The 26,341-nt window shown below is 35.5% G+C and overlaps 1 protein-coding gene across 3 annotated transcripts in view; it reads left to right on the forward strand.

The window, feature by feature from the left end:
• The window catches only part of MIPOL1 (mirror-image polydactyly 1), a 187,559-nt gene that overhangs the window by 65,261 nt on the left and 95,957 nt on the right, over positions 1–26,341 (forward strand). For all 3 annotated transcript variants that reach the window (XM_032188980.1, XM_032188982.1, XM_032188981.1), the window contains 3 exons: positions 103–232; positions 5,400–5,433; positions 5,693–5,863. In XM_032188980.1, coding sequence (XP_032044871.1) covers positions 103–232; positions 5,400–5,433; positions 5,693–5,863 — 335 coding nt within the window. The remainder of the gene's footprint in view (positions 1–102; positions 233–5,399; positions 5,434–5,692; positions 5,864–26,341) is intronic.

Raw genomic sequence — 26,341 nt, forward strand, 5'->3', positions numbered from 1 at the left:
AATGTTGATTTTAGCAGATGCTGGCAAAGGCCCATGTAAATGTGCATAATAGTGTCTTGCCCTGTAAAGCTTGTTTGTAAAACACACTGGTTACGTTTGCAGCTCTCGTGGAAGAAGTTTATTCTGCTCAACGAGAACGTGATGAGGCCGTCATGGCAAGGCTTAGATTAGCCAATGAAGAGAGAGATGAAGCATTTTTACGAGTCCAGCGGTTAGAAGAATCTCTGAAAGAGTAAGTTTGCATTTACTGCCCTGTGCAAAAAGATTGTTGTGTTAGTCTGTGATGGTCATAAACTGCTTGACAGAAATTTTGTTGAAAATCTTAGTACAAACTTGTCTATGATGAAATACCAGGCTAGTGCTAGTCTTACTGTGCTATTGGTTAATTTTTTAGCCATCTTTTGAGACCGTATTTTTCACTGGAGACTGAGTGCAAGGTGAATAATTTTGATTACAAAAATTAAAAATATAATCAAAAGCTTTGGTATTGATTTATTCAGAGATAAATAAGAGGAATGTGACATTTTACAAGGATCTTTTGACATGGAGTACCAAAATGTCAGTCAGAAGTTGCAATGTATAGGAAATCAATCAAGCCTTTAAGCCCAGTAGACATTTCTTTCAGCAGAATTTCTACTAATTATGTGGGTGATGTAGTAAAAATATGTTTTCCTCCATATCTTTAGTGTAGGAGCAGTTTGTAAGGGAAGAAAGGGATAACTAATACTTTCTAGAAATTTACATAGTACCATGTTAACCCAAAAGAAATAGGCAATCTCTTGTTAAAGACAACGCTCGAGTCAGGAGAAGAAGATAAGAACAGTTTCTTTTCTCTCTTTGGGATATACATAGCTTTGAAGCTATAGTTTGCTTTTGTGTAATCCTTCTCCATCCAAGTTGTGATCATTTTGGCTATCATCCAATACCCCCCACAGTCTAGAGTGGCTGAGAAATTTCCCCTATTTTTCTGTCAAGAGAAATTAAGAAAAAAATAAATAGGAAAATGAGTAGCTACAAACAAGTTAGTACCACTTCTCATGGAATATATGAATAAGTTCATGGAACTTAATGTACGTGACCTTATCCACATGTACCCTTTTGAATATTTGTCTGTTCCCTAAAATTTCTCCACCACAACAATTCTTGCTCTCTTTATATTCTGTGTAGGCTAAAATGGCCTACGGCCTTAAAATTGAAGAGGGTTCAAGGTCAAGCTGGAGGGGAATAAGGCCTTCAGAAATTGTTACTGACGTCTGATCCTTGAAATTATATGCTTTCTTGCCTTTTTTCTGTTTCATCTGTGGAATCTGTTTTGGTGGTTCTCCATTTCAAATTTTCACTCTCCTTTTTTGCATTATACTCATGTCTTGTCTTTTCTCTGTTGCTGATCTGCTTTTTCTCCTCAGCTTCCTTGTCTTTTTTTTTTTATAATTATTATTGTTTCTTCTTTATGGCCTTTGTAACTCATCTTTTACTTCCACTTCAGCCCTTTGTCATTTCTTCTATAAATCCAATAAGACTGCTGTTATTTTAATTGTGTTTTTCAACTAGCTGAAAATGTGAAAGCAAAAGAAATATAAGAGAGAAGGGCAAACAAGATAGGAGAACTGATGGAGGCAACAAAATGGGGACAAAACCAGTCTAATTCAGAATTATGCTTGCCAAGTTGCTTGTATATGATAGAACTAGAGTTTCAGTATTTTGCAGGATCTCCCATTCTGCCCTCCTGATACTGACTGTGGCACTGGCAACTCATTGGGAACAACCATAACCCAAGTCTTTCACATCCTGAGTACATTGTGACCTGTCACTGAGAGCATTACCAAATTCCTTAAGGAGATTCCAAATAGGCTTCTGAATCCCTAAGGGCACAAAGATGTTTCTGAAAAATGTTACATGCTTTTATTTTTATTAGTAGCTTTTAGTGTTGGACATCAGAGTGATAGAGACGAAAAATCTTAATTGACAGAAGCCACAAAGGCAGAGATCCCAAGTGCTGTATTTGTTCCCAGATTAAAGTATGTTAATCATCTGTGCTGCAAGCACTTAATGGTAACGAATTATTGGGCATTAATTGCTTAATATATAATTACCTGAAGGGGATAGAAAATCATTCTTTATGTCCAATAGAAGTCATGTTCCCTGCATCAGCTGTCTTAATATTTGTCTCTTTTCTGACCTTGTTACCTATTAAGCCAAACTAGTTTGATTGGAATGTCTTAAACCATATCAGACAGTATAAGATACTTAAAGTTGCCTTGCTCTGTTCCACTAATTTACTCAGTACTACCTCAGTCCATGGTGGCTGCAGCCATTTCCACAACCTGACCACTGTCAAGCTGACCACAGCTCTTTTTTCTTCCATATCAGTCATCTCTGTGACAGCACCTTCTTGATAACACTGTGTTTCTTCCAAAAGGAGTGTTGCTATAATACAGAGAAACAGTGCTTGTTGTGATTACTGGTTTGGAGGTTTTGCATTCTTTTTCTTTGAATAAAATTCTTTGTTATTTTTGAAATCTTTGGGGATTACAGAATCAAGAAGACAGGATTACCTCCACCAAGCTCAGCTGCTTTTCTTCTGGTTTACATGTGCTAAGCTTAGAGGATGCTAATTAATGTAGCTGTACAACTTGCAAGCAGGAAATTGCTGAGGGGAGCCAAGATCCTGCTGGACCACTGGCCTGGCCCCAGCACTCAGGTTTTTCGGAACATTAAGCATCATTACTAACTGTGGTAACACTTCACCTGAGGTGACAAGCATACTTTTCTACTCCTACATGGATGTCTGACATGTTGCAATGGGAGGAGCAAGCCAGGATTGTGCTAAGAAGATTCAAATTGAGGTGCTTAGGGCTCAGCTGCCCTCTGCAGTATTCACAAGAGTAGAGTGATTCTGAAACCTCACCCCTAATTTATCAGTAAAGGTTATCTCACTATTTATCTTAACTAAGCCTCATTTTTACACACTGCCTTCTCAGAATCAGAGCCAACCCCACAAGGAAATTACTTTTCTTAGCCTCCTTATTCTAAATAGTTTAATACTTTGGCTGAATGGAAATTGGGGGGAGCAAGTTCACCTTGACTCTCCACTAATCCTTGGGAAGGAGCAGTGATGATGGGATGAGCCATGAGGGACTTGGTTTATTTTGTTTAATTTGGGGATTTCTTCTAGAATCTTGGATCTTTTCCAACTACCACCCTTCATATATTCTTCCTGATGCTGGTTGTTCAAAACGTCAAGCTTTCTGTCGTAAAGGTGGAGCACATAGAGTATTTTTTTTGCAAAGTTTGTAGACTACTTGTGCCACAAGCATCGAGTTTTAGGTCACGAGTCACTCCCTCCATCTGCTTTGGACTTGTTCCAATCAGAGATTTCTACAAGAGGGCAATACTGAACAGACTACCAACCTTTATCAAACGCTTTAATGCTTTCTTTAAATTAGCTGCTAGAGCAATTCTATTGTCATTATTTAACTGTAGCAACTGAAATTCTTTTCGTTTTGTTAGCTCTAGGGGATATGTTAGTGTAATGTGTGCAGAAATGGGGGGGAAGGAACCCTTGGTTACTGCTGTTTAAAGTTGTGAGACATCTAAGTGAGACATCTAAGGGCAAATCATGAGAGGCACCAAGGCAAATACTCAGCTTTGGTTGCTGCTTTTTAATAAATATTGTCACCATAGGAAAACAGATCCCTTGTGACAGCAGTATGCTGAAAAGCTACACTTATGGTAGAAGTTCATGTTCTTTTTCCCACCCCCATTTCCTGTTTAAGGTGTCCTGCTTACCCAGCCTGATGGTCAGCTGGGTGATTTGTTGACCCATACTTTTAGCAGGGTAGAAGTCCTCTGGAGATGCCAGATCAGTCCTGCCAATTTACTTTGGCAAACACTGTTCCTTTCATTGTGAATACAAACTAGATGAAGATCCATTTTTAAGTCCCTCATGAAGTGGAACTTGGAGCAATGTAAAAACCTAGAGTAGGAACTCTACAAGGAGCAAACTCAAGGAGCCAGTTCTGAGAATTTAGACTTACATCTTTGTTGTTTTATGGTTTATATTACTTTACAAATACAACTGTAATGCTGCAAAGTTAGCTTTTTGTGGTTTTTTTTTGTTTGTTTTGTTTGGTTGCTGACTGTATGTGTTGAAGTAATTGTTTGTAAACTCCACATAATATACCAGCTATTGCACAACAGTAGTACATTCTGACTTGTATCTTTTTGATTTAAAGAATTAATTTCTGTATGGTCAATTTACTTTGTTTACTGTTATCTAGTAAAACTAATGCTTTAAGGTAAAAGGTGATGGTGTGCTGTCAAGTGCTCTGCGATGTTTGCTAGCTAAAATCTTGGCCTTATAGCAGCACCTGTCACAGCACTACTGAAGTGTGTGTTGCTGTTTAGCAGATGTTTAGTGGCTCATATCTGTCTTTTTAAATAGTGAACACTAGTAATAAACCTATTTTTAATAAAAGTCACCATTAAGTAAGTAGCAATGGAGTGGTGATGTAATTGTAATGTACTTGTTTTTCCAGAAATGAGGTCTCGTCCATTATAAAATACACATAAATGTTGTAAATGATATGCTGTACATATAACTAAGCTTAAGTGAAGTAAAATATATAGCATCTCATTTATTAGGTCACTGTGCTTTCACTCATTGCTTTTGCACAGTCAATGTTGAAATGCATATAACTAAATTCCTTGTATCATCATTATATTTGACAGGTCAATATATGTTATGTTAAATAAAAAGGGGAGAATGTGCAGGAGCGGGTTATTCTGTACTTAAATAAGGGTCTTTCAGAGAATTGGCTTAACTTACTATTTTATGCAAGATGTAAAAACAAAACATTTTTAAGGAAATTTCAACTAGTTTTTTGTTTGTTTGTTTGTTTGTTTTACTCCTTTTGGAAGAGAGAGGTAGAAAAAGAATTACTTTTAAATGAAAAAAAAAAAAAAAAAAAAAAACAGAAAAAAAAAAAAAAACAATCTTTGCAAAAGTCCTGTCCTGTTTCATTTGAGGTGCAGTAAAAACAACAAAAATACAACATCAGGTAAAAGTTGTAAGTCCAGAAATAAATAAAATAAGAGCATCAGTCATTTCTATCACTGGGGAACTTTCTTCATCTAAGCACATATGAACAATTGATCCTTGTAGTCATATATAGCAGTAAACATTAATAACTTAACAGTCTGAAGTCAGTGCTGAAGATATGGAGCATTATTGAAAGATGGAGTCGAGCAGGTGGCACTTTAATATGTTCAGTGTCATGGTTGACTCTAAAGACTAGTAGAATGAAATTACTTGAGGTTCTAAAGATTTAAAAAGCGAACTCATTTTGCTGCACTAAGGAAATGCTACTGATCAGGCTTTCTGTGTCCCTTTTTTCTAGGCTAGAAAATATTAACCCTGAAGAAAATGACATGGTAAGCCATTCTCTGAGGAGATTTCTTGATGTCAGTCTTATATCTTAGAGGCTTAAGTTCAATTGAGTGGGTTTCAAGAACTAAGATGTGGGAAAAAGAAGAATTGACACACTAATAATGTACATCTTTGCTGCAATATGAAAATTCAATAACTTCACTCAGTCAATTTACAATTCACATGTGCCTATTAATTAAAACCCTATATTAAATAAAATATATTAAAACTTCATGTCTGACTAACATATAATGCTGTTGGTAGACATTACAGGAATTACTGAACAGAATAAACAATGCAGACACAGGGATAGATATACTGAAGAACGGAGCTATAATTCTGAATCGAATACACAGGACCAAAGAACGTAAAAAGAAAATAATAGCTGAGGAAATGACTGCAGTAATAGAACAACGGGATGCTGCTTTGTCTCAAGTAAGTCTCTACAAGTGTATAAACACTCAATAACAAATTCCTTCTTTTTTTTTTCTAAATTTAAGTTTGGGGAATAAAATTATTGCTAACTTCTCTTTGCTGAAAATCTCAAAAACCACCCTTGTGGTAAACAGATGATTAACGAGCAACTGTTTCTTCAAGGTAGGAGTGCCCACTGAAATGATGTCAATCCATTTCAGAGGAAAGGTTGTGTATTGTTTGCCCCTGATCACTAGATGACCCTTAAAAAAAAAAAAAAAAAAAAAGAAAAGTTTTCAGTATTATTGTCCAATCCATAAAAATATTAAGGGCTTTGTTTTGCAGTATGCTGTAGTGGTAGTCCCACTGGGTGACTGGGACTCAAGGATTTGTAAAGGGTTATAAGTGGCAAAAATATACCTTAAAGGAAGATAAAAGTGCCACATGTAACAAAGCGATTCCTCCCTTTGTTTCTTTACATTCAGAAGCTGAAAGCCAGCATGTGGTCTGTGACTCTCCATGTCTTACACTTCTGCTACGTATCTTAAGAGAATATGATGTCCTTTTTTTGCTCAGATCAGCCATTCCCTGCACTTTCCTACTTTCACAGAAAAATATTGTCTTCATTCTCTTCACCTTGGAGTCTCCCTGTTTTTCCTGTCTTGTGGGAGAGTTGTTATGGCAGGTTTTTTCTTTCCTGGGTTTTTAAACTATACTTAGCTCAATAGGAATAGTCTGTGGGGAGAAGCAGACTAAGTAGGAGGTTATACGTCCTGGGAAAACACAGTATTTTAGACTGGATGGAAGTCCTTATGTATTTATCCTAACCAAAAAATAAAAAATAAAAAATAAATCTAGTTCTTATTTCAATATTGAAAATTTAGATATTCATTGAATATGAGTAACCTAAGTTAGCCTACATCTAAATAATTGTCATTATATTTAAGATCAGGCTTGTGGTCTTGACTGGTACTGATAATGTTGATTGAATTTAATTTGCGAAGTCTCCTGCTAAAAGATTCCTTTCTACACACCCTATAATGTTCACTTTTTTTTTTTTTTAGTCACCATTGTTTTTGCATTCTATCCTACTGTAACCTCAAAAGCCTCATCTGCTTGGTGCTTAAAATATTTTGTGTCTATATCCAATATGCACTGCAAAGGATGTTAATGTTGGAACTCTACTTTTTCACTGTGCTTTCTTTTGCTTTTATAGCAATGATGAGCAGCATAGCTACTGGGGCACATCCAACCATCCTGCCAAAAGTTGTTGCTCTTTGTTTTTTTAATTATGATTGGCTTTCTTCTGTGCACAGGGCATTTGAAAAGTGGGCAGCTCATTAGAGAAAAGCTTTCAGCAAAAGAGAAGGATCTGCTGATAGTTTTATTTTTGTTCTGTCAGGTTTTGGTTCTTTATTGAAGTGGACTTTCAGGCATACTTGGACCGTAAATATTTCATAAAGGATGTCAGAAGAATGTCCTTTTATGGTGTTATAATATACATTTTAATTGAGTTGGTTTTTATGCTGCCTGTTCAAGGAGTAATCCACAGGTGTTTATGAGTCCTTTTTTCCAAGTATTCTGCTTGGAAATTATTAAAGATAATTATTTTATAAAATAGTGAGCCAAGTACCACAGCTAGCAAAGCCATCTTTAGGTCTAACAGTGAAAAGCACAGGTAATGTTAAATAGGTAGTGCAGCTGAAAAAATAAATGAATGAAATAATACCACTCCCCCAACTCAAGTATTTGATATTTAGCTGTACCACTGTAATTTATTATTTATTGTAATTTATAATAGTTTTCTAATTATTATTAATAAAAGTCTGTTGCTCATATGTTGTGTTTCCACATTAGTGATCCTTTTGTGGCTGTAACTATTGAATCTGGAAGACAGGTCCTTGGAATTGAAGCTATTATATCAACCTGTGTTTCTTACTTGATGATTCCTTGGGAATTCGTACGGTACTTGAATTATTAGTAGTCTTTTGTTAACATTGCAATAACAGTAGTTATTACAGTGCTAACAGCAAGAACAATAGGAGAGGGATTCCTACATTAGACCACAAAGGGACTAGATATAATTCAGGGGATGTATATGCTTAGCATAACAAATGCAAATTATTAGAAGTTAGAACTGAGGTCACCTCAGGCATTCATAACATACGCAAGTTAAAATCTTTTCTTTTTGGTGGAGGTGACATCAAAATGGGGGGTGGAGGTGCAGGGGGGACTGATGAGAACAGACTGAGGCAAAGCAGAAATAGAGTAAGCCATTAGCATGCAGTGTCTACCTTCTGGAAGAAAGTAATTCTAAAATTCAGAGGTCAGTGGGCAATGGATGAAGCTAAAAACTTCATGACATGTTGTATGAAGACTGTGTTGTGCTGTTCCTGATTGCTGTTGTGCAGTGCTGGAGACAACAGTGTCTTCTGAGTGATCACCATAACCGGTTCCATGTGAGAGAGGACTGCCAATCTGATAATAAATGCTGGGACAGAAGTTTAATACAACTGGATCTATTATCCTTCTTAACAGTTGTTTTTTTTTTCACAGGAGACTGGCAGTTGACAATTAAACACCATGAATATAAATAACGTCTAGCTGTTGGAGTTTTACTTGTAGAATTTCTGATTTTTCTCAGTACGAAAGAATAACAGAAAAGCTATCCAACTCAAACACATTGCTTTGTTTTCAAGTAAGGAACGTGTTACATTGCTAGAGAATGGGCATTCTATAAACTGCATTTCTTATGACCAAATAAGTATAGACTGCTTTCAACTCATATTTTGGTAGTTTTGCAAAAACTGGTAGTTTTGCAGTGTCTTTTCTGGTAGCCATACTATAAAGCTGCATTTTACTGAACTGCTATTGCATGCATACAATGGTTAGCTAGTTCTTCTGTTTGAATTTCACTTGAATATTTACTTTTTTATTCTTCAAAAAAATAAAAAGCATTGCTCATGTCTTAGAAAGTGTATGAAAACACTTTCTGAGCCTCAAAAGCCCAGCAACTGTGCATCCTTTTTGAGACTTCAAATGTGAATGTTGCTTCTTATTAGGAAGCAGATAGAGGCACTGCTATCACTGTATTGAGCTGCACATGCGTATGTAATCTTAGATCATTCACTAGATTGCTGAGCAAATATGCAAACTACTTTTTGTGTGTGTGAAAACAAATAAAATGGTATAAACTCAAATATTTGATACTACTTTTAGTATGTATTTTCGAGTGAATAAAAAACAAACAACTAAAGCGTGGCTAAACATTGACATCCATCTTCTCCTGTACCTACCCCCTTAAAAAAACACACTCAACTGTTTGGTTGTATTTGCTAAGATATGTTTGTTAGTGAAGAGATACTGTGTTGTACTGGGAAGTTTGTGTCTGTTTTATGACTTGTTCTATGAGCAGAAAATGAAGAAAGATGCTGACTATCATGAGATATAAAGCATAAGTTTCTTGTCTTTATTGTTTGGATTTGTTTAAAGCCGTTCAAGAAAAAAAACCTTACCTGTCCAGTTGGTTGTACTACAGTTCTGCCTTTCTTCCAAAGTCTGTCTTGCTTGAGTAATCCGATTAGTGACAGACATTTAGGAAAGCTTATACATGGCCATAGTCACATTGTGTGATCTTTATAAAATACTTTAAGGAAAGTGGTTTCCAGCAGGAGGCAATACAGTGCAATATCTCACACTAGCAACCACTTATTAACCATATTACACCTTATGGACAGGCATGTTAATGTGATTACAAGGTTTGCAGCTGGAGGTGGGGACTTGAGTGAGTCATTACAATTACTTTTCTTACGATTTAGAGAAGAAAGGGGACCTTTCTTATTGATACCGCTTGAAGGAAGTGATTTTAAAGAAGCTAAATAAGAGATGAGATGGCTTATAGTTCAGGGGATTGTGTGTGTGTTACATTTTCAGTCCTAATTTTCTTTCTGTAGGCAATTTTTAATTGCGAAGTCAGTTCTATACAGAGTTTTAAATATTAAAGGTGTAGAGTTTTCAGTTTAACAAAAACAAACAAACATAACTCAACCAAGGTTTCATGGCTGGCAAAGTATCATCTGTAATACCCTGATCTTGAAGCAGTAACGTAACTGGCAAGCAGACCTGGTTTTACAGCTTTGAATAGTTTGATCACATCCTGCTGTGCAGGAACATGCTTATGACTGTTCATGTAAAAAATTGGCATGCACCCAGTTGTTCATCTGAAGCAAGTTTAAGTACCTTTCTCCATTTTGAGGCACTGTTTGGCAATGAGCAGGAGTTTTTTGTCATTGAAAACAAAGATGAGAAGCACTGCTTGACTTCCCATCATTATCAGTTTCGACTTATGACTAATAACTGATAAATGTCTGTAGTTACAAGCCATTTTTTTGCTAACTTTTTTGTAATGTTCATCTCAAACAATTTCCCTACTTCTGCACAAAATAAGGTGTACAACTCTGTTATCTGCAATTCACAGAGCATTAAGGCATTCTCAGCACACATGAGCAAACAGGTCTTATTGAAGTAATTAATGCAAGTGTAAAAACAACAGAAGCATACGTGAATGAAAAAAATGACTTACATATCTTGGACCCTTAATCGAGGAATCCTTAGGTGTTACAATGCTGCATGATTCTTATCTTACTACAGAAATAATTCCTTTGCAACCCAAACCACAGTTTAGGATATTATTTTTAGTAATTTGAATTAGCAGTTCAGTTTTACATTCTGTTTTGGTATCCTTTGATGCTTCCCCTACTACCTTTCCCCTTTTGCCCGCGTATTTGGAAAACACAAGAAAAAAAAAGGTAGAATGCTGGTAGAATGCACAGTTGTTTCTGAAGCAGGCATGTGCTGTAGGGTAGGGATGATTTTTGGTCACAGGCTAATTTCAGGAGGAAAGTGAAGGTAAAGGGGCCTTTTCTTGTAATTTGAGGATCCAAGGACCATTATGCTGGTTCACAGTTATGACTGGTGTGCTTTGGGCAGGCAACAGCAATTGTCCGTTGCCCTCATTTGCAGAGCTTTTCATTTGCAATAAGAAGTAGCAGGTGAGTGAGTGGGTGAGGGGAAATTACTTGCCAGCAGGATGGTTAAGCAGAGAGAGGTCAGGTGAGCTATCTGCAAGGTGCCCATTTTGGTGCATAATTTTAGTCCACGTCATGAGAGAAAGCAATAGGGATATAGAATAAATAATGGAATAAATTTAAAATATATATATAATTTGATATTCAACATTAAAAGTTACACTATGACAGCAGGGGAAGGGGAAAGAAATGTAATAGGAATTGAGGAAATTATTAACAATTTATTGATATTCACATCAGTGAATCTCAACAGACTTTTCTTCTTTGGAGGTAAGGCTAAATAAGAGGGATTCTGAAAAAAAGATCACAAAAAGCCAAGTCATATGAGCAATTGTTGCGGTTAGTATTATTAGTCTTCCATTTGGGTGTGTTGCATTGGAACAGTGCTTTAGAGTGCATTTATTTATGTGTACCTAAATAAAGATAATCCTTTCAAAGTTTAACTAGATCCATGTTTCAGGAAGTCCATTTAAGCTGAAATGGTCAAATCCATGTTTTCCTTAGATTATTCTAAGAAGCAGCAAAGTTTCATTAGCTACAGAGTTTACAGTGTTCCAAAGGAGCCAATGACCTCTGTAGCTGGGAGGCATGGAGCACTGAAGTATCATGTAAAGCTATTGGGAATGATGCTGAAGAATATCAAGAATCTTCTGTGTCTTACAAAAGGGCAGATTCTTCCCTACCTAGCAGCTTTAGTGTTCTAAAAATAAACCAAGCTGGAAAAATTATAATAGTTACTTTCTGAGACAATTAGGTATGCACTGTCTCTCTACCTCAGATATATTTGTGCTACCTGGAGCATGAGCATTTTCCAGGGGAACGCTCAGTTAAATATTTGGCTACATTCAGAAGATGTATGAAGTATTCTTTTTCCTTCTGAAGTAAGAATTTCAGTCCACAAAATCCCAATAGAGAGGAAACTGGCCAAACAAAATCCTGTTGAAGTCTTGCATTGGGAATTCTGATTTGTGTAGAATATTCCCCAAAAGAATAATGCCTATTTAAGCTTCCATCATGGTTCTCTGTTATGTTGCTTAATCCTTGTATATAACATACAGTTCCCAAAGCAATAAGAAAGCTGATTAGATATGAGATGTTTGGGGAGAATGATAGGAGATTAGACAGAGAATATTTGGAGACATCTGTGTATATGATGTTTGTTGGTCTTCTGACATAGCAGAGATTGTGATTTCTTCAAAGTCAGGTGTTAGTATTGAATGAAACTCCCTTTGACTTCACTGGAGCCAGCATTTCATTAGTAAAAGTGTCTTCCAGTTTGACTACAGCAAAGCTTTGGTTGCATGAGGTGGTGTAGTTTCTGAGTTAATGATGCTCACAGCTGGAAGTGCAGGTCATTAGCGGGAGAGAGTGGAGGATCTGGAGGAAATTACTCTAAGGAGCTCTTATACCTAACTTTTGTATTTAGTCCATGAATGCTAAATATGAGTAAATACGTAAATGTGAATGCAGTGTTTCCTTGAAGAGAGGGATTACAGTTTGCCTTTTTGAACTTGTGAAGCAAATTTTTAATTGCTACTGCATTTCCTCTTTTTACTGCCATAAGGTTTTGGCTGAATGATGCCCTGAGACATGATTGTTTGCATTGTTAAATCACCTGTTGTTCCTCTGCAAACAGTGTGTTGTAGAATTCACAAAATACATGTCTGCATGGTATCTGAGGGCATGATCAAGTCTTGTGCCTTTAATTGTAAACTTTAATGAATTTCCAGTAGAACATTCATCTTCTCTTCAGTACCTAGAAACTCCTCACCCCTTTGAAAATGACAGTAAATTTGCATGCAAGCTTGTTTGATTAATTGCTGTTTGACACTTCTATCACAGTGCTAAGCTCTAGGTTCACACAGCTTAGACTTCCAAGCCAATTTCTAGAATTAATTTAAATATTTAATGTCAAAACTCTGGGATGAAAGAGCAGAAAAATGTTTTGTATGCTTATTGATCACCTGTTGCAATAGCAACAACCCATAGATGAAATTTTCAATGTGATACAAGCGGAATTCAAACAGTATTCCCTCTGAAGAGGAGACTGAATGATTGTGCATGCAATAAATTCTCTAAGTACCAGAACTGTTTAGAGGTACTTAAAGGAAGTTTTCCATGGGACTTAACATCTTACAGTTTCAAGTTGGGTGCTGAGTATTAAGTTTGCTTTTGGTTTACTTGCATGTTGGTTAAAGCATCTCTGATTTTCTTAGAAATTAAAAATATCCAACTATATGTTTCTGTTTGAAAAGCTGGTTTTGTTAGTCAACTTCCTGGGAAATATTTCTGCAAAAGTACCTGTTATTTTGGGTACCCAGATGAGTTTGCATAAAAATTCTCTCTCTGACAGGAGAGGTTTGTGCTTGATATTTATATTTAACGTGGAGTCTGGAAAGGGTGATATGTCTGACCTCTGCATTTCCATTCTTGCTACTACCCTCTTACCATTTACTGAATGCTCACAATTGTAACTTTGCTGTTGGTTATGTTTCTGTCAGCAAGTAGTTGGAACAAGCAAGAACGAATATGGAGTAGGAAACAATTAGTTCCTAGCACCTGAGATCCATATGAACACAGTTTTCTCTGTGTGTGTGTTGGGAGGTGTTATTGGGTTGAATTGTATTGGTTTTGGTGTAATAACGAGTTGGTTCGTTTGGGTTTTACTTTGGACTGACTGTAGCCTAGATCTGTGAACTAAGTAAATACCCATTTGTTTCAGAGTGCACCAGGTGCATTCCTGGAGTGCATCTTTGAGCTTGTTTTAATCAAAAAAGGAATCCAGTTTGTGCAGTGGAGAGGGCACTCCTTGGTTCAAACCAAACCATATTAAATAGAGACAAGTGAGAGAAAGTCTAGATTGCACTCTCAGAGCAAAGCAGTATGCAAATTGTATTTTTTCAGTGAAGATCTTTGAGAGTCATTGAGAATTTTAGACAAAAGTTCAAGTGTACATTATTTGTAAGTATGGAAAAGAAAAACAAATCCTTCTAATTCAATAAAATAATTTTAAAATTAGTTACATTAATGCTCCGATAGACTATTAAATAAATTTAAGGATAAAAATGCAAGAGGTGACTTCAAGAAGGAGAATTAGATTTAAAAAAAAAAATACCTAAAAAGAAGTAAAAGGTATCAATGTTTTTGGAGGAAGTTTTCCAGTATGCTCTTATTCAACCTTTTTACTTTGAAAATTATTAATGACTTTGTATGCAGACTTTTCTGATGAAGATTTTGGATGTGTCCACAAGACACATATCAATTGTGTTCCTTCAGCAAGAGCCAGGTTTCTAAACTAGTATAATAGGTCACAAATAAATTGACATGAAGAATATAAAGTTTGGATTTAAATGGGCAATGAAGATATCTCCCAAGGATACGTTTCTGATCATGCTACTACCATAACATCAGTAGTTGACTGAGAATTTTGTGGGACATGGAGCTAAGGCGAATGGATAGAGCTGCTCCTTGTTGACTTCATTTATTTTTTTATCCCTGAGTCTCTAAAATGAAATATTCACCTATTAGAACACCCTTAGAACAGCATTAGAACACCCTCCTCAGTCACCTTCATTATTCAGGATTGGTGTTAAGCTATAAAGAGTGGTAGTAAGAAAATTTATGTCTGTCAGTAACAGAGGATGTAAGGAAAAGTGATTGTAGTAGTGCTAAGGTCGTTACTTATTTACAGCAGGATGGTACTTTGTGAAGGAAGTGGTGAAAGACTTCATAAGTATTATTGTAATTGTGATTTCTTTCTAGATTTCTATTTGTTTTTAAATGAGCGAGTAACCAAAATACCATAACTGCAGTTTCCCCTCTTCCTTTGATCTGTACATTGTGACCTTTTTTTTTTTTTTGGCTGTGAAGCCATTAGTCAGTTTCTAGAAGTCCTTAGAGTTGATGAAGTCAATTTATGTATTCTGGTTTACAGTGTTTGGTGGCCCTGGCCAAAAAAAAAAAAAAAAAAAAGGCAAGAAAATCCATGAATATTCTTTTTTAAAGAAAGATTTCACAGTAGTACTGTTTAATTTATCTATGTCTCATGTACCAAGTATGCCTAGATTTGTTTGTTGTATGGCTTTACTGTTTCGTGCTTCAGATGGTGAGTATCTAGGATTTGCCCTCTTTTCGATGTTCTGTTTATTCACCGTTAATTATTTTTCAAGCTGAGTTGCTCGAGAAGAAGAAAAATTTAGCTTCTGTTACCCTCTGTTGCAAATGAAGGGCATGCATTGCATGTGGAGGGCTTGTGATTTTAAGATAAGGTGGTCTGGGAACTTGTTAATATTTTCTGATGTTATATTTTATTGCCATTCCTTTCAGTAGTGTTTTTGGTGTATTTATTATTGAGTATGCTGTGAGTATACACAAAGTTTGTTTTTTTAAAAAGTCATATTCCAGTTCATAGTCTACTTTTACATTGAAAATACTTTTGTAAATGACACAATTCAAATATGTAGAAATGCTTATTTAAAGGCAGTCACAAAAGCTGAGATTTTGTAAAGTATTAACATTTTGGCTATACCGAAAAGGAAAAAAAATAATTGTGGATAAAGAACAGTACTACTCCATAAAAATAGAGCAACTTTTTGCAATTCTGGACGTATCAGAAATACAGAATATGTGTTCCAAATAAGTTTATAGGTTCAGAATATTACATTGGTATAATGTACCAAACGGGATAATGTAGAATGCAGAAGCAGTAATGCTTCTGAATACTATTGATACTTCTTTGTGTTGTTGGTAACATAAAATTGATATTGCCTTTTGCAAGAGAGTTTTAACATTACTTCTAGCTAATGATTTAGCAGTTATAAAATTATAAATCTAAGTAGAGTAAATTAAAAGGTCTGTTGTGGCATAGAGCTCTGTATTGGAAGAATGGTTATGGCCACTTTGCTTCCAGAACTTGCATTAGATGAGTTGTCACTGACAGATAGGATTTTCTTCCAGGTCATGTTCTAATCATGATGAGTAATCTTATACCTCAGACAGAGATTGTATTAATAGCTCCCAGCGATGTTAAGAACCAATAGCTTTCACTCTTTTTGTGTGGAAGAACTTTTGTTTGTTGTGTTCAGGACAGACATGAACATCACCTATTTGTGAGTTTACTTCCTTTGTCTTTTATAGCTTTGAGAAAAGTGTTCTTTATCAGTCTGCAAGGATATTTTTTTAGCCTTGTTTTTTGAGGTCCCATTTATAATCAAAATATTAAGACTTTAACTGAATCTGCAAAGCTAGTCTTGAAAATCTCACTGTGAAAATGAAAGCATCCAGTACAAACCTCCCAGAAGAAACGACAAAATCCTTGTTAATCCCCTGTACTAAAATCATCAGCCTATTTTCTACTGTAGGCTCTGCCTCTTCAGCAGAGCCAGCCTACTTTCTACTAGCCAGCAGCTGTGCATCTCATTACATGTTCTCTTTATGTCATGTGTGTTGTCTTCTATGGTACCCAGACACTTCTCAGCAGTAGTTATGCATTTACCAGTTTTGTTTATTTTGGCAGGCAGTTCCATCACTTAGCTTTCAGGATTTGTCATAACATTCTTCTATTGTTGTGTTTTTCTTAAAATTTCTCTGCTTAGGGTGTCCTATTCTCTATACATGAGGGATGGAATTGCCAGGAAGCTTTGAGCTGGATGAGGGTAGTGTTGGAAAATGCACATGTCAAATGCAGCTGATTTTAGGTTTAAGCATTCCTGCTTTTCTGTGACTTATATGAAGGCTGTTAATTCAAAGCTGCGTAATCAAGGTATAGAATGCTCTTGAGAAGAGTAACATGAATCCCTACAAAACACTTCAGTGAAGCTAAAAATAATTTCTGTTACAGTGTTCAAATTTTTAGATGCCATCATTACTTAATATTTTAAAAGTCTTATTCATGTACCAAAATCATGCAGACATTTCTCACTGTTATTGAAACTGAGCAATATAAAACTTAGAAATGTGTGGTTTTGTTTTAGTTTTGCAGAGCTTTTATTTACTTTCTTAAGCATTTCTTTGTGGGGTATCATTGTCTTCCGTATCAGACATATGACATGTGAGTCAATTTAAGCTTTTGCAAAGCTGGTTAAGCTCTTGATTTTTTTTTTTTTTATTATTATTTTTTTTTTAGTATTTTTATATAAATGGTATGGTATATATGGCATACAGGTATATATTTATATAATGGTATATGGTATATATAACCATTTTGCAATGCAGATAAGCAATTTGAAAAGATGTCTGAAATATGAATTTTATAGATTTGCTATTACCTAGATTTCAGCATTGGTGAGAAACTGATTTCACAATGAAATATGAAGATTTATAAGGTTACTTCATTTTGACACCTGTTTGCAGGCTGTTATAATGCTAGTATTAATATTGCTTTCAGGTACTTGTGATCTTCGGTGTTAAGGTTTGTTAAAAAAGCTTGTTGGTTCCTTGGAGAAAAGAGTAACTACTTCTGACTTTAGGTCATTTATTCAGAAACTATTTCTTGTCCCTGGCATGTCTGCAGAGTTCTGTGCTGTCACCTTCCTAGTTAGCTGTTATAGTTTGTCATAATCTCTAGTTTAAAGTAGCTTTTATTATACAGTAAAGAAATTTTGGGATAACACATTCCATGCAACAGAAAAACTGAAGAACTGACACTTAAGCAACTGATGGCTCAATTAAGAGTACAGTATTTAGCAGGACAAACAGATAGTGTGTACAGTGAGGAAAACCTGCAGTCCCATGATTACAGTATCTGAATAAAGAGATTTAAAAAAATGTGGCTTCTTTGCAGTGGTCCATGATACTATTTTCTGAAATAGTGTGATGATATTTAAAAATGGACCAGGAGTATTCCTGTCCTTTTACGCTGTAAATGCCAACTTAAGGTTTAGACAATAGTCTTGTTTGCATATGGATTTTAACAAAATCCATTGAAGATTATTTGAAAACTACCTCATTAGAATGACAGATTGTTTACTAAATCTTGTTTTCTTGTCAACTAATAATGGTTATGTTCAATTAAACAATGTTACACTTCCTAAAAACATGTCTCTGTCAGCAGTTGAGTGCCTTGCATATACATGTATCTGAGGATCGGATTTTGAATTTCTAGAACTAGGTGGAGGATCAGGCTGAACACTCATTTCTAAAATTTATCTTTTCGTACATCTTTGGTAGCTGGTGTTGCTGAAAACTTGGGTGTATCAGTCAACACTGCCTGCCTCCACTCTAGTACGTATATTTTTGAGTACTATCACTATGGGGATGCGGGAAAGGTTTTAAACAAAACCAGTTATCAGCTATCTGTCAGATGTCTCTTGGCCACGGGCCACCTGGTTGCAATGGAACTGGCTATGCTGAGGAGCCAGCAAAACGTGGCCACAGGATGCAATAGCTTGGTGTCATTTGGTCAAGTTAGCAAAGCAAAGGATTTACGTGTAGTAATGCCAGTTCTGACATGATCTTGTAGGTTGGTTTAAGCTTCTTAAACTTCCTATGTTAATTCTTCATCCCATAAAACAAGTCCTATTTATTAGTTTTTCCATCACTTTACTGAAATTGATTAGTTAATGTTCATCAGGTGTTACAACATCTCCAAGCACTCATATAATTAAACAATAAGAATTATTGAGAAAATTATCATAATAATGAGAGTATTTATGGGAATTGGATGAATCAAAAAGTAGACAAAAATGAGACAGTGCAGTGGAATAGACCTCACACAGGCCAAGATGAGAATTGTGAATTGGAGTGTGCAAACGTTCTGCAGTGCAAAAGAAAGGAGGAAAGATGCTGGATTCAAAAGAGGGAGAGATTAAAGAAAAATTGAAGGGGATGACTTGTTTCCTTCTTCAAGAACAAAGCAGGAGAAATAGAACAAAAAAAAAAAATAAAATAGCTAGTAAAAAAAAAAGTTCATGGTTTTTTAAAATTCATGTTCCTTTATTATATTTCCATTTTAGAAAGAATGTGTATAGGATCTACAAATCTGTAGGAGAATATTGTTATTTTTTGAGCCCATGTGATGAAGAGGTGGCTGGCTACTGTGGAATTTCTCCCTATGTAACTGAAGATAGAAAATCAACAGTATATTATCTGCATTTACCGAGTATTGTGACTGCAGTGGCCCATTTCATAACATTACAGCTCATTGTACTGACAAATCACAGAGGTTAGCACTGTCTTTCAAAACAGTGTGTGAACAAGTATGTGGGAGTTGTTGTGACTTAGAAAGTGCTGAGAACTTTCGTAAAAGAAGATCAGTATAGTATTTTAATATTCAGCTGCTCTGACTCGCTTCAGTGTAGGGCTTCTTGTAGGGCTATTTAATACGCAATCAGGTTGTGTTTTGTTTTGCTTTTTTTTTTTTTTTTAATCAGATGTTTCACTATGGGAATTAAAAAGGATAAAATAGCAAGAAAAATATTAAATAAATATTAAATATATAAACTCCTACATGATTGTGCATCCACATTTTAAAATTTTATTTGTATCTAACCATTGTATCTTTCTATTTAGTCAGTACCATTGTTTATCATAACACAATTGCTTTACACTATAGTTGACATGGCTGCCAGATGGTCCAAACTCTGATGAAGCCAGCCTTCCTGACCTTCAAGCCACATATCATGATTCTGCTTGGCCTCAGAACACTTAAGAAAAGCATCAGGAGCTGTGGAGGGGTTCAGTTTTGCCTAAACATGCATGTGATCAGGCAGTGTTCTGGTTTCTAGGCCTCCAGTGGTTCTCCCATAGGTCTACCTTCTTATGTCTTCCAGGCCTGTGCAGGTGCTTCCAATAACCTAAGGCTTCCCACATGATATTAGCCACCAATTTTTAGGTAACTGAATCAAGCACGGGATGACATAAGTTCTTATCAGGAGCATTGATGCAGAGGGATACAGCGAACTGTGAAGGCAACCAAATTATGTGGCTTCAGCAACTCTGCTGTTGTTTCCTCCTGTAGTAGGTGATGAGTCAGTCACAACCTGTCTTCAACAGAGCCAGGCTAGCTCAGTGGCACAGCCAGCACAGGAACCCTGCTTGAATGACTGGTGAATTACACAGAGCTGAAGAGCATCAGGTTTTCTTTTTTCATCTAGCATGTTTTCTATTATGAGTGACATTGATTAGGAAAGCCTGAGTGCACTGAGCTCTTCAAGAAGTAGATCAAATTTGTCTTGATATTTGAAATGTCATCGCTGAAAGAACAATAGGAAATGTTCTTATAAATATAATATAAAATATTATAAAATATAAAAATATTAAAATATAATGAGAATGAAGCTGTTTGGAGGAGTATCATAGGGCTAGGCAGTGCTGTTGAATAGTTGCACATTACAATTATTATAAAATGAAGAGTAAAAACAGTTAATTGTTTGAATTTTCTGAATGTCTGTGCACTTACAGTTGCTTTAACTGTTCAAATGAAAATGAAAGCTTGTTTTGCTGCATCTTCAGATGTTCAGAAATATAAAGGGAGAGGAATGGTAGGAGGAAACCAAGTCGTGTGTATAGAATGTTATCTGCCTTAATGCTGCAGGTTCCAACTGGCTCATAATGACAGAGAATACAAAAATGTTTCATTTGTATTTTAATGCATTTCTTTTGATGGGGCAAGACACCATTGGAAAAAGAGGTGTTTGCATGTAAGTGTTTCTCTTACTAATAGAATATAATTTGTTTTAAGATGCGTATGTTTCTGAGGCCTAAGCTCTACAAAAACACTTTTCTTTCTTGAAAACCTAGTAGTTCTAAGCTGCTGGGCATTGTATAAATAATCATTTAAACACATTTGTTGATGGTTTGACAGAACTTTGAAGGAAAGTATTTTCTTTCAGAGGCTTGAAAGCCTTAATTCAAAATTATAATTTAATGGAAAAATTTTTCTAGTGATTATTATGTAGAAACTCCTTTGTTTCTTTCTCTTTAACTGATTATTTTAGAAGAAAAAGGATAAAATCTATTTGTATAAATATAAGTGCTTCCAAACATCTGCAGTTCAAAGTACATAATTCACAGTGACACCAAAGGTTGGCTTGTGTTTTGACTGGATCACATTGGTATTATTTTTGTCTGCAAAGGAAAGAGTTGTGTAGCATCCAAGTGGTGCAAGATGTTTGCCTCTCTAGAAATCATGATGAATTTGGGACAAGAGGCAGACTGTTCAAAAAAATAAAATACTGGGGGGAGAGGGAGAGAAGGGCTGTCAAACTGAGAACACTTGCATTTTGTTGGGCATCCTTGAGCTGGGAGTTACTTTTAAGTGTGGATCGTTATACACGAAATAGGAAAAGGAGAACAGAATAATAAACTAAATGTACAATCAGTTGAACCCTGTATGTTCAGTTAATGTTATTTATTGTATTTATGTTACCACAGATAACAGCTTAAAATAACAGGTGAAAAGGTAGACAGGATTCTTCTTTTTTCTTTTTTTTAATGTTTGATATGTAGGTTAATTATTTGTACTTCATTTTTTCATAGCAGTGAATGTTCATTAGTTAATCTCAAAATGTATCTGAAATACATCGCTTCCAAAAGTATGCTGTGTAGTAGGATGTTGGTATCCCAGGAGCTCAGCTTTTACTGGTAGCTGTGCATTTTCCATCAAGATACTGCGTGTCATCTACTTTGTTGGAAAGTGTTTTGTTGAAAATACATAAAGGGAAAAATGCAATTTCGAAAATAGTTCATCTGTTATTTAAATGAACTCCTGCTTTACAATAATTTAGAGGACAGAAACCATTTTCCTAAGTTATTTAGTAGGAATTAGGTTTGTTATATTTCTCACTACTTCACTAATTGAGATCCCTGTTTAGGACAATCTTCGTGCATAAATGTCCACAGAATATAATGGATTACTCACAGATTAAAGTTAAGACTTCTGTATGCACTAAAGCAATAATGCACCAGCTGACCCATGGTAGTTGACTTTACACTCATTTTTAATTTTTGTATGACTTGAATAAAGATGTTATCTTTAGTTCAGTGAGAGAGTAAAACTATTTGTGGGAATCTGTACTAGATCTATTATTAAACTACAGAAAGTACTTAAGACTGACTGGATTGGATCAGATCAGACCAAAGATCCACCCAGCTCACCACCATGAGCCCATTCTCAGACAACAATCCGGACTTCAAGAAGAGTACAAGAACAGAACAAGCATATTGCAGCACTTCCATCTTATACTATCCCTTTTTTCAGCCATCTTATCAGTGGAGTCATGTGTTTATACCAGTGCTGATTTATAAGATTATTGGCATTGCAGATTTTGACAAGGATGATAGATAATTTTTATGCAAATATTTTTTGTTATCTTTTGATTTTCTAATCGAATTAATATATACAAATGTAATTCAGAATTCAGGAAAGAATTCTGCAAAATTTGGCCTCATATTAGTCTGAGTAAATATGTTTCATTAGACTTTGACCCTCGAATCTGCATTAACTGAAACTGTATTAACTTTTTTTTTCCTAACATATAAATTACATAATAAGTTGATTCTTTTATTTTGCTAGCATATTGCCATAACCTCACAAGGGGCTAATTTTAATTCCTTTTAATGGAGACTGAGAAAAATATTGTATGTTATACAGGAATATTAAAAGCAAGCGTAGAAGTAACAGCCACCAAGACTGTATTTGTAGTAAGTTGGTAGTACAGTTCTCTGTTATATTCAACTTATTCTGCACTTAACCAGCCATTTCGTTGATTTCTCAGCCAACGGGTGGTACAGTACACTTTCTCTTAGTCAAATCTGCACTGAAACACAAAATGAGCAACCCACCTCATAACTGAGATGAGAGCCAGGGTCATAAGTGTAACAAAACACTTAAGCCTATTTCAAAGCACGTGAACAGCCTGATTGACCTGAGTTACTCAGAGTTAAATATGCTTCTACATGAGGTCTGTAGGGGTAAGTGTTATCTTCACATAAATAAACTGACAAGTTACCAAATTGTTGTGGGACAAGGGGGTTCTCTGCCTAAGTTAGCACTTTTCCATATTCCATCTTTTTCCCTATTGATGCTACCTCTCCAATTGCTTGTGGATTTGTCTTTATTGTTGTATAATCTCTTTACTTTTTAATATTAGAACACGTCACTGAAGAATCACACTAAGTAATGACCAAAAATTACTCATCAATCTGTTTAGACATGGCAGGCACCGTAACACCATGTTAATACGTTGTAGATAGAAGTCAAAGAAGAAAATGCTGATAAGCTGACAGCATGTTTAAGATGATTTGTTTATACAAGTGCTAAAGTTGTGTTTGATATGTTAATGCAACCTCATTTTCTAGTAAAGGCCAAACACTATTAAGTGGTTATCTGCATTGATTTTTCTATCTTCCATCTTTGCTCCTTTTGTGTACCTGGAACTAGGACTATCTTTTAACAGTCTCTTCCCTGCGTGAGCCTCCAGGACTTTACTCTGTGGTATTCTGCTGGTCCAGGTCCACTTTTTGACTTCTCCATCAACATCCCTGTTAGTAGGTGCTCCGTTTTGCTGTTTGTCTGCATTTTTCCCCCATGGTAATCTTGGGTCTCCCACCACCACCACTGAAAGAAGTCAGCACCTGCTGAGGGTCAAACTGGTGCCTGTCTTGAACATCCAGGTTCTACCAAATCATATCAGCTGATGTTTTTTTTGTTTGTTTGTTTAAAAAAAAAAAAAAAAAAGGTTTTTCTAACAGTTTAAATTAGAAGATGGGGAGAACAGGTGTTCTTTCTGTCTATCTTTTCTTTCCTGAGTCACTTTTTTTTTTTTTTTTTTTTTGGGGGGGGGGGGGGGGGAGGGAGGATATGTCACGCACTTTGCTTTTCATTTTATGTCTAGCTACTTGTGATATATCCTGTGCAGGGTATTGGGGTATTTGTCTGGAAAGACGTGGTGCATTTAAAAGGGAGAAACTAGTTTGTACAGTGAAAATATGGTTAAAGAGAAGATTGAGTGCCTCTTGCTGGGAAGGGATGACATTCTAGTGAAATCTGTGCAGATGGGCACTGATGGTTGCTCAAGGAATACCTGCAGTAAAGAGGTTCACTGCCTGGCAAGTATCTTATCATCAGAATAAGGCTAGCTTAGGTGGGAGACTTTTAGAGGGAAAGTGTATATTCAGAGAGGGGAATAAACATTAGGATTTGAAAGGAGAGAGGGTTTCTTTTTTTTTTTTTTTTTTTTTTTCTTTTTCTTCCTTTTTTTTTTTTTTTTTTTTTTTTTTCACCATCAGGATTGCCACTCTGGCTGATGAACTCTGAACACAAGTCTGTGTGATGAGGCTGATCCTTGGTGAATTGCTTGTGTGAAAACTTTAAAAATCACATGCTACCATTTCCAAGGCTTTAATATCCTTTTCTTGGCAAAGTCTTCAGCATTCTGGTCAAGGCATATTCTTGACATTAATCTATGCTGTTTTCATATTCCTTGCAGTACTTAAAGTATCTGAGATAGAGTAGCAGTTTTCTCAATTACTGTCCGGTCTTTCCTAAGTGTGTAATTACACCTCAGACCACAATGTCTAGGCAACCTGAGTTGCACAAAATATTTTGTTTCTAACTTTAAGAGGATTCTATTCAAATGTTTTGCAGGTAGAAAGTTTTGCAGGTTTGGGGTGACTGGTTAGATATTCTTATTTATAATAATTAAAATGAAATATTTCCTTTAGCTTTCAGCTTTCTTAAAAGGATACGTCTGATGTTTCCTTTTTGCTAGTACTGAATTGGATGATGGCTTCTCTTCACTGTGCTCCAAGAAGTATTTTTATATATGTTTTTAGAAGGAAATCCAGTTTCTTACTTGCAGCTGTTGGCATTTTAAAGCCCTGGAATGAACCAATAAAAATAGATGTTTTTTGAAAGAACATCTATTTTTATTGGACCTTACTAACAACCAATGACACAGAATTCAAAAAATGTTGGCTGAAATTAAGAGAAGGACTGCATTGTTTAAAATCCTATTTTTAAAACTTTTATTTACAGTAAGATTACACGGAAGTATCGTATGCTCTTGTTCTTGTGAAAGAGCCCTTGTTTTTAGAATGCTATTTTTAATGGTTAAAAATTAGTTCAGGTATAGAAGTGTTGTAAATTGTAAAACATTAGTAAGTAGTAACACAATATTACTGTTAAGACTATTATTTCATACTTTCACTAGCAGGATGTTTAAAGATTTTGCTTCCAAGACAGCTACGTATAATAAATACATCCAAATTCATAATTCATTTGTGACATCTTCTGTAAATCCATTGTTTCCAACATATTAAGACACTTATGTGCAAAGGTCAAATGAGATCACCACTTCTTTCAATTATATCCTCAAAATGGTTTCAAGCAGTATACGAATTGAGTATACCCTTTTTTTTTCACATATCAACGTTCTTACTGAGAATGAAGTTAAAGGTGAATTACCATATGCTACCAAGGTTGATGTAGTGTGCATCCCTATCAACTCAACCTTTGCACATCTGTTTTATGTTACTTCTGTTGCATCTTTATGCTGCTGCGTGGTATGAGGATCACCCTGTGCTGTTTATTTCAGTGTTCTGACTTTACAGGAGTAAAATGTAGAGTGGGGTAAGATTGTGCCCATACTCTTAGTTGTGCAACCAGACCTACACATCAAGGTCTTTTTTTCTGTCATGTCCTGAAGCTAGGCTTTGCTCTTAGCATATTTTCACTTTTCCATTTTTTTAAAGGAATAGCATGAATATAAATTCTTGTTATAAAAGAAGGTTGAGATTTTGGCCTTTCATAAAATATTTCCTATAAGAAACCTGTGATGCTGCCAAATTGGGAATTATAGAGCAGTGTTTTAAAGAAGAGCATTGGCAAAGCAGAAAGGTGAGAGGCCTGCTGATATTACATAGCAACAGGAGTGTCATGAATAATGTCTGAAGAAGTAGACTGATTTTATTTACTTAATGATGTTTAGATCCTGTATGCTAGAGAAAAAAAAAAAAAAAAAAAACCTAGAGTGGAAAAAAAAGCATAATTTGGATTTAGTTTTCAGTAATTTTCCTGGGACCTTGTTTTTCATGCCTGCAGAAACACAATCTTTATGCTGTTCATTGCAGAATTACAGCTGTGATTTATGTTTTTTTGTTAGATTAAATACCTCAACTTTATAAAAAAAAAATATTTGCAGTCAAGTGTATCTTAACATTTTTATCTGGATTTCCTTATTTTGTAAGTGTCTTTTTTTCATTTTATTGCTATAAAAATGAAACTGCATTAAGGAACTTTATAACTCTCACTGAGAGAATTCACTACTCCAGGGAGATTTGTTACCTTTAAAATATTTTTTGTTTAGAGTTAACATCAGCTATGTTTCCTTGTCCCGAGTACAAAATTGTGTTGAAATATGTTGCATGCTCTTGTTAGTAAGCTCTGCTCTGTGCTGTCCAGAGTCACCAAGGT

The sequence above is a fragment of the Aythya fuligula genome, chromosome 5, assembly GCF_009819795.1.
Source record: "Aythya fuligula isolate bAytFul2 chromosome 5, bAytFul2.pri, whole genome shotgun sequence".
Taxonomy (NCBI): Eukaryota; Metazoa; Chordata; class Aves; order Anseriformes; family Anatidae; genus Aythya; species Aythya fuligula.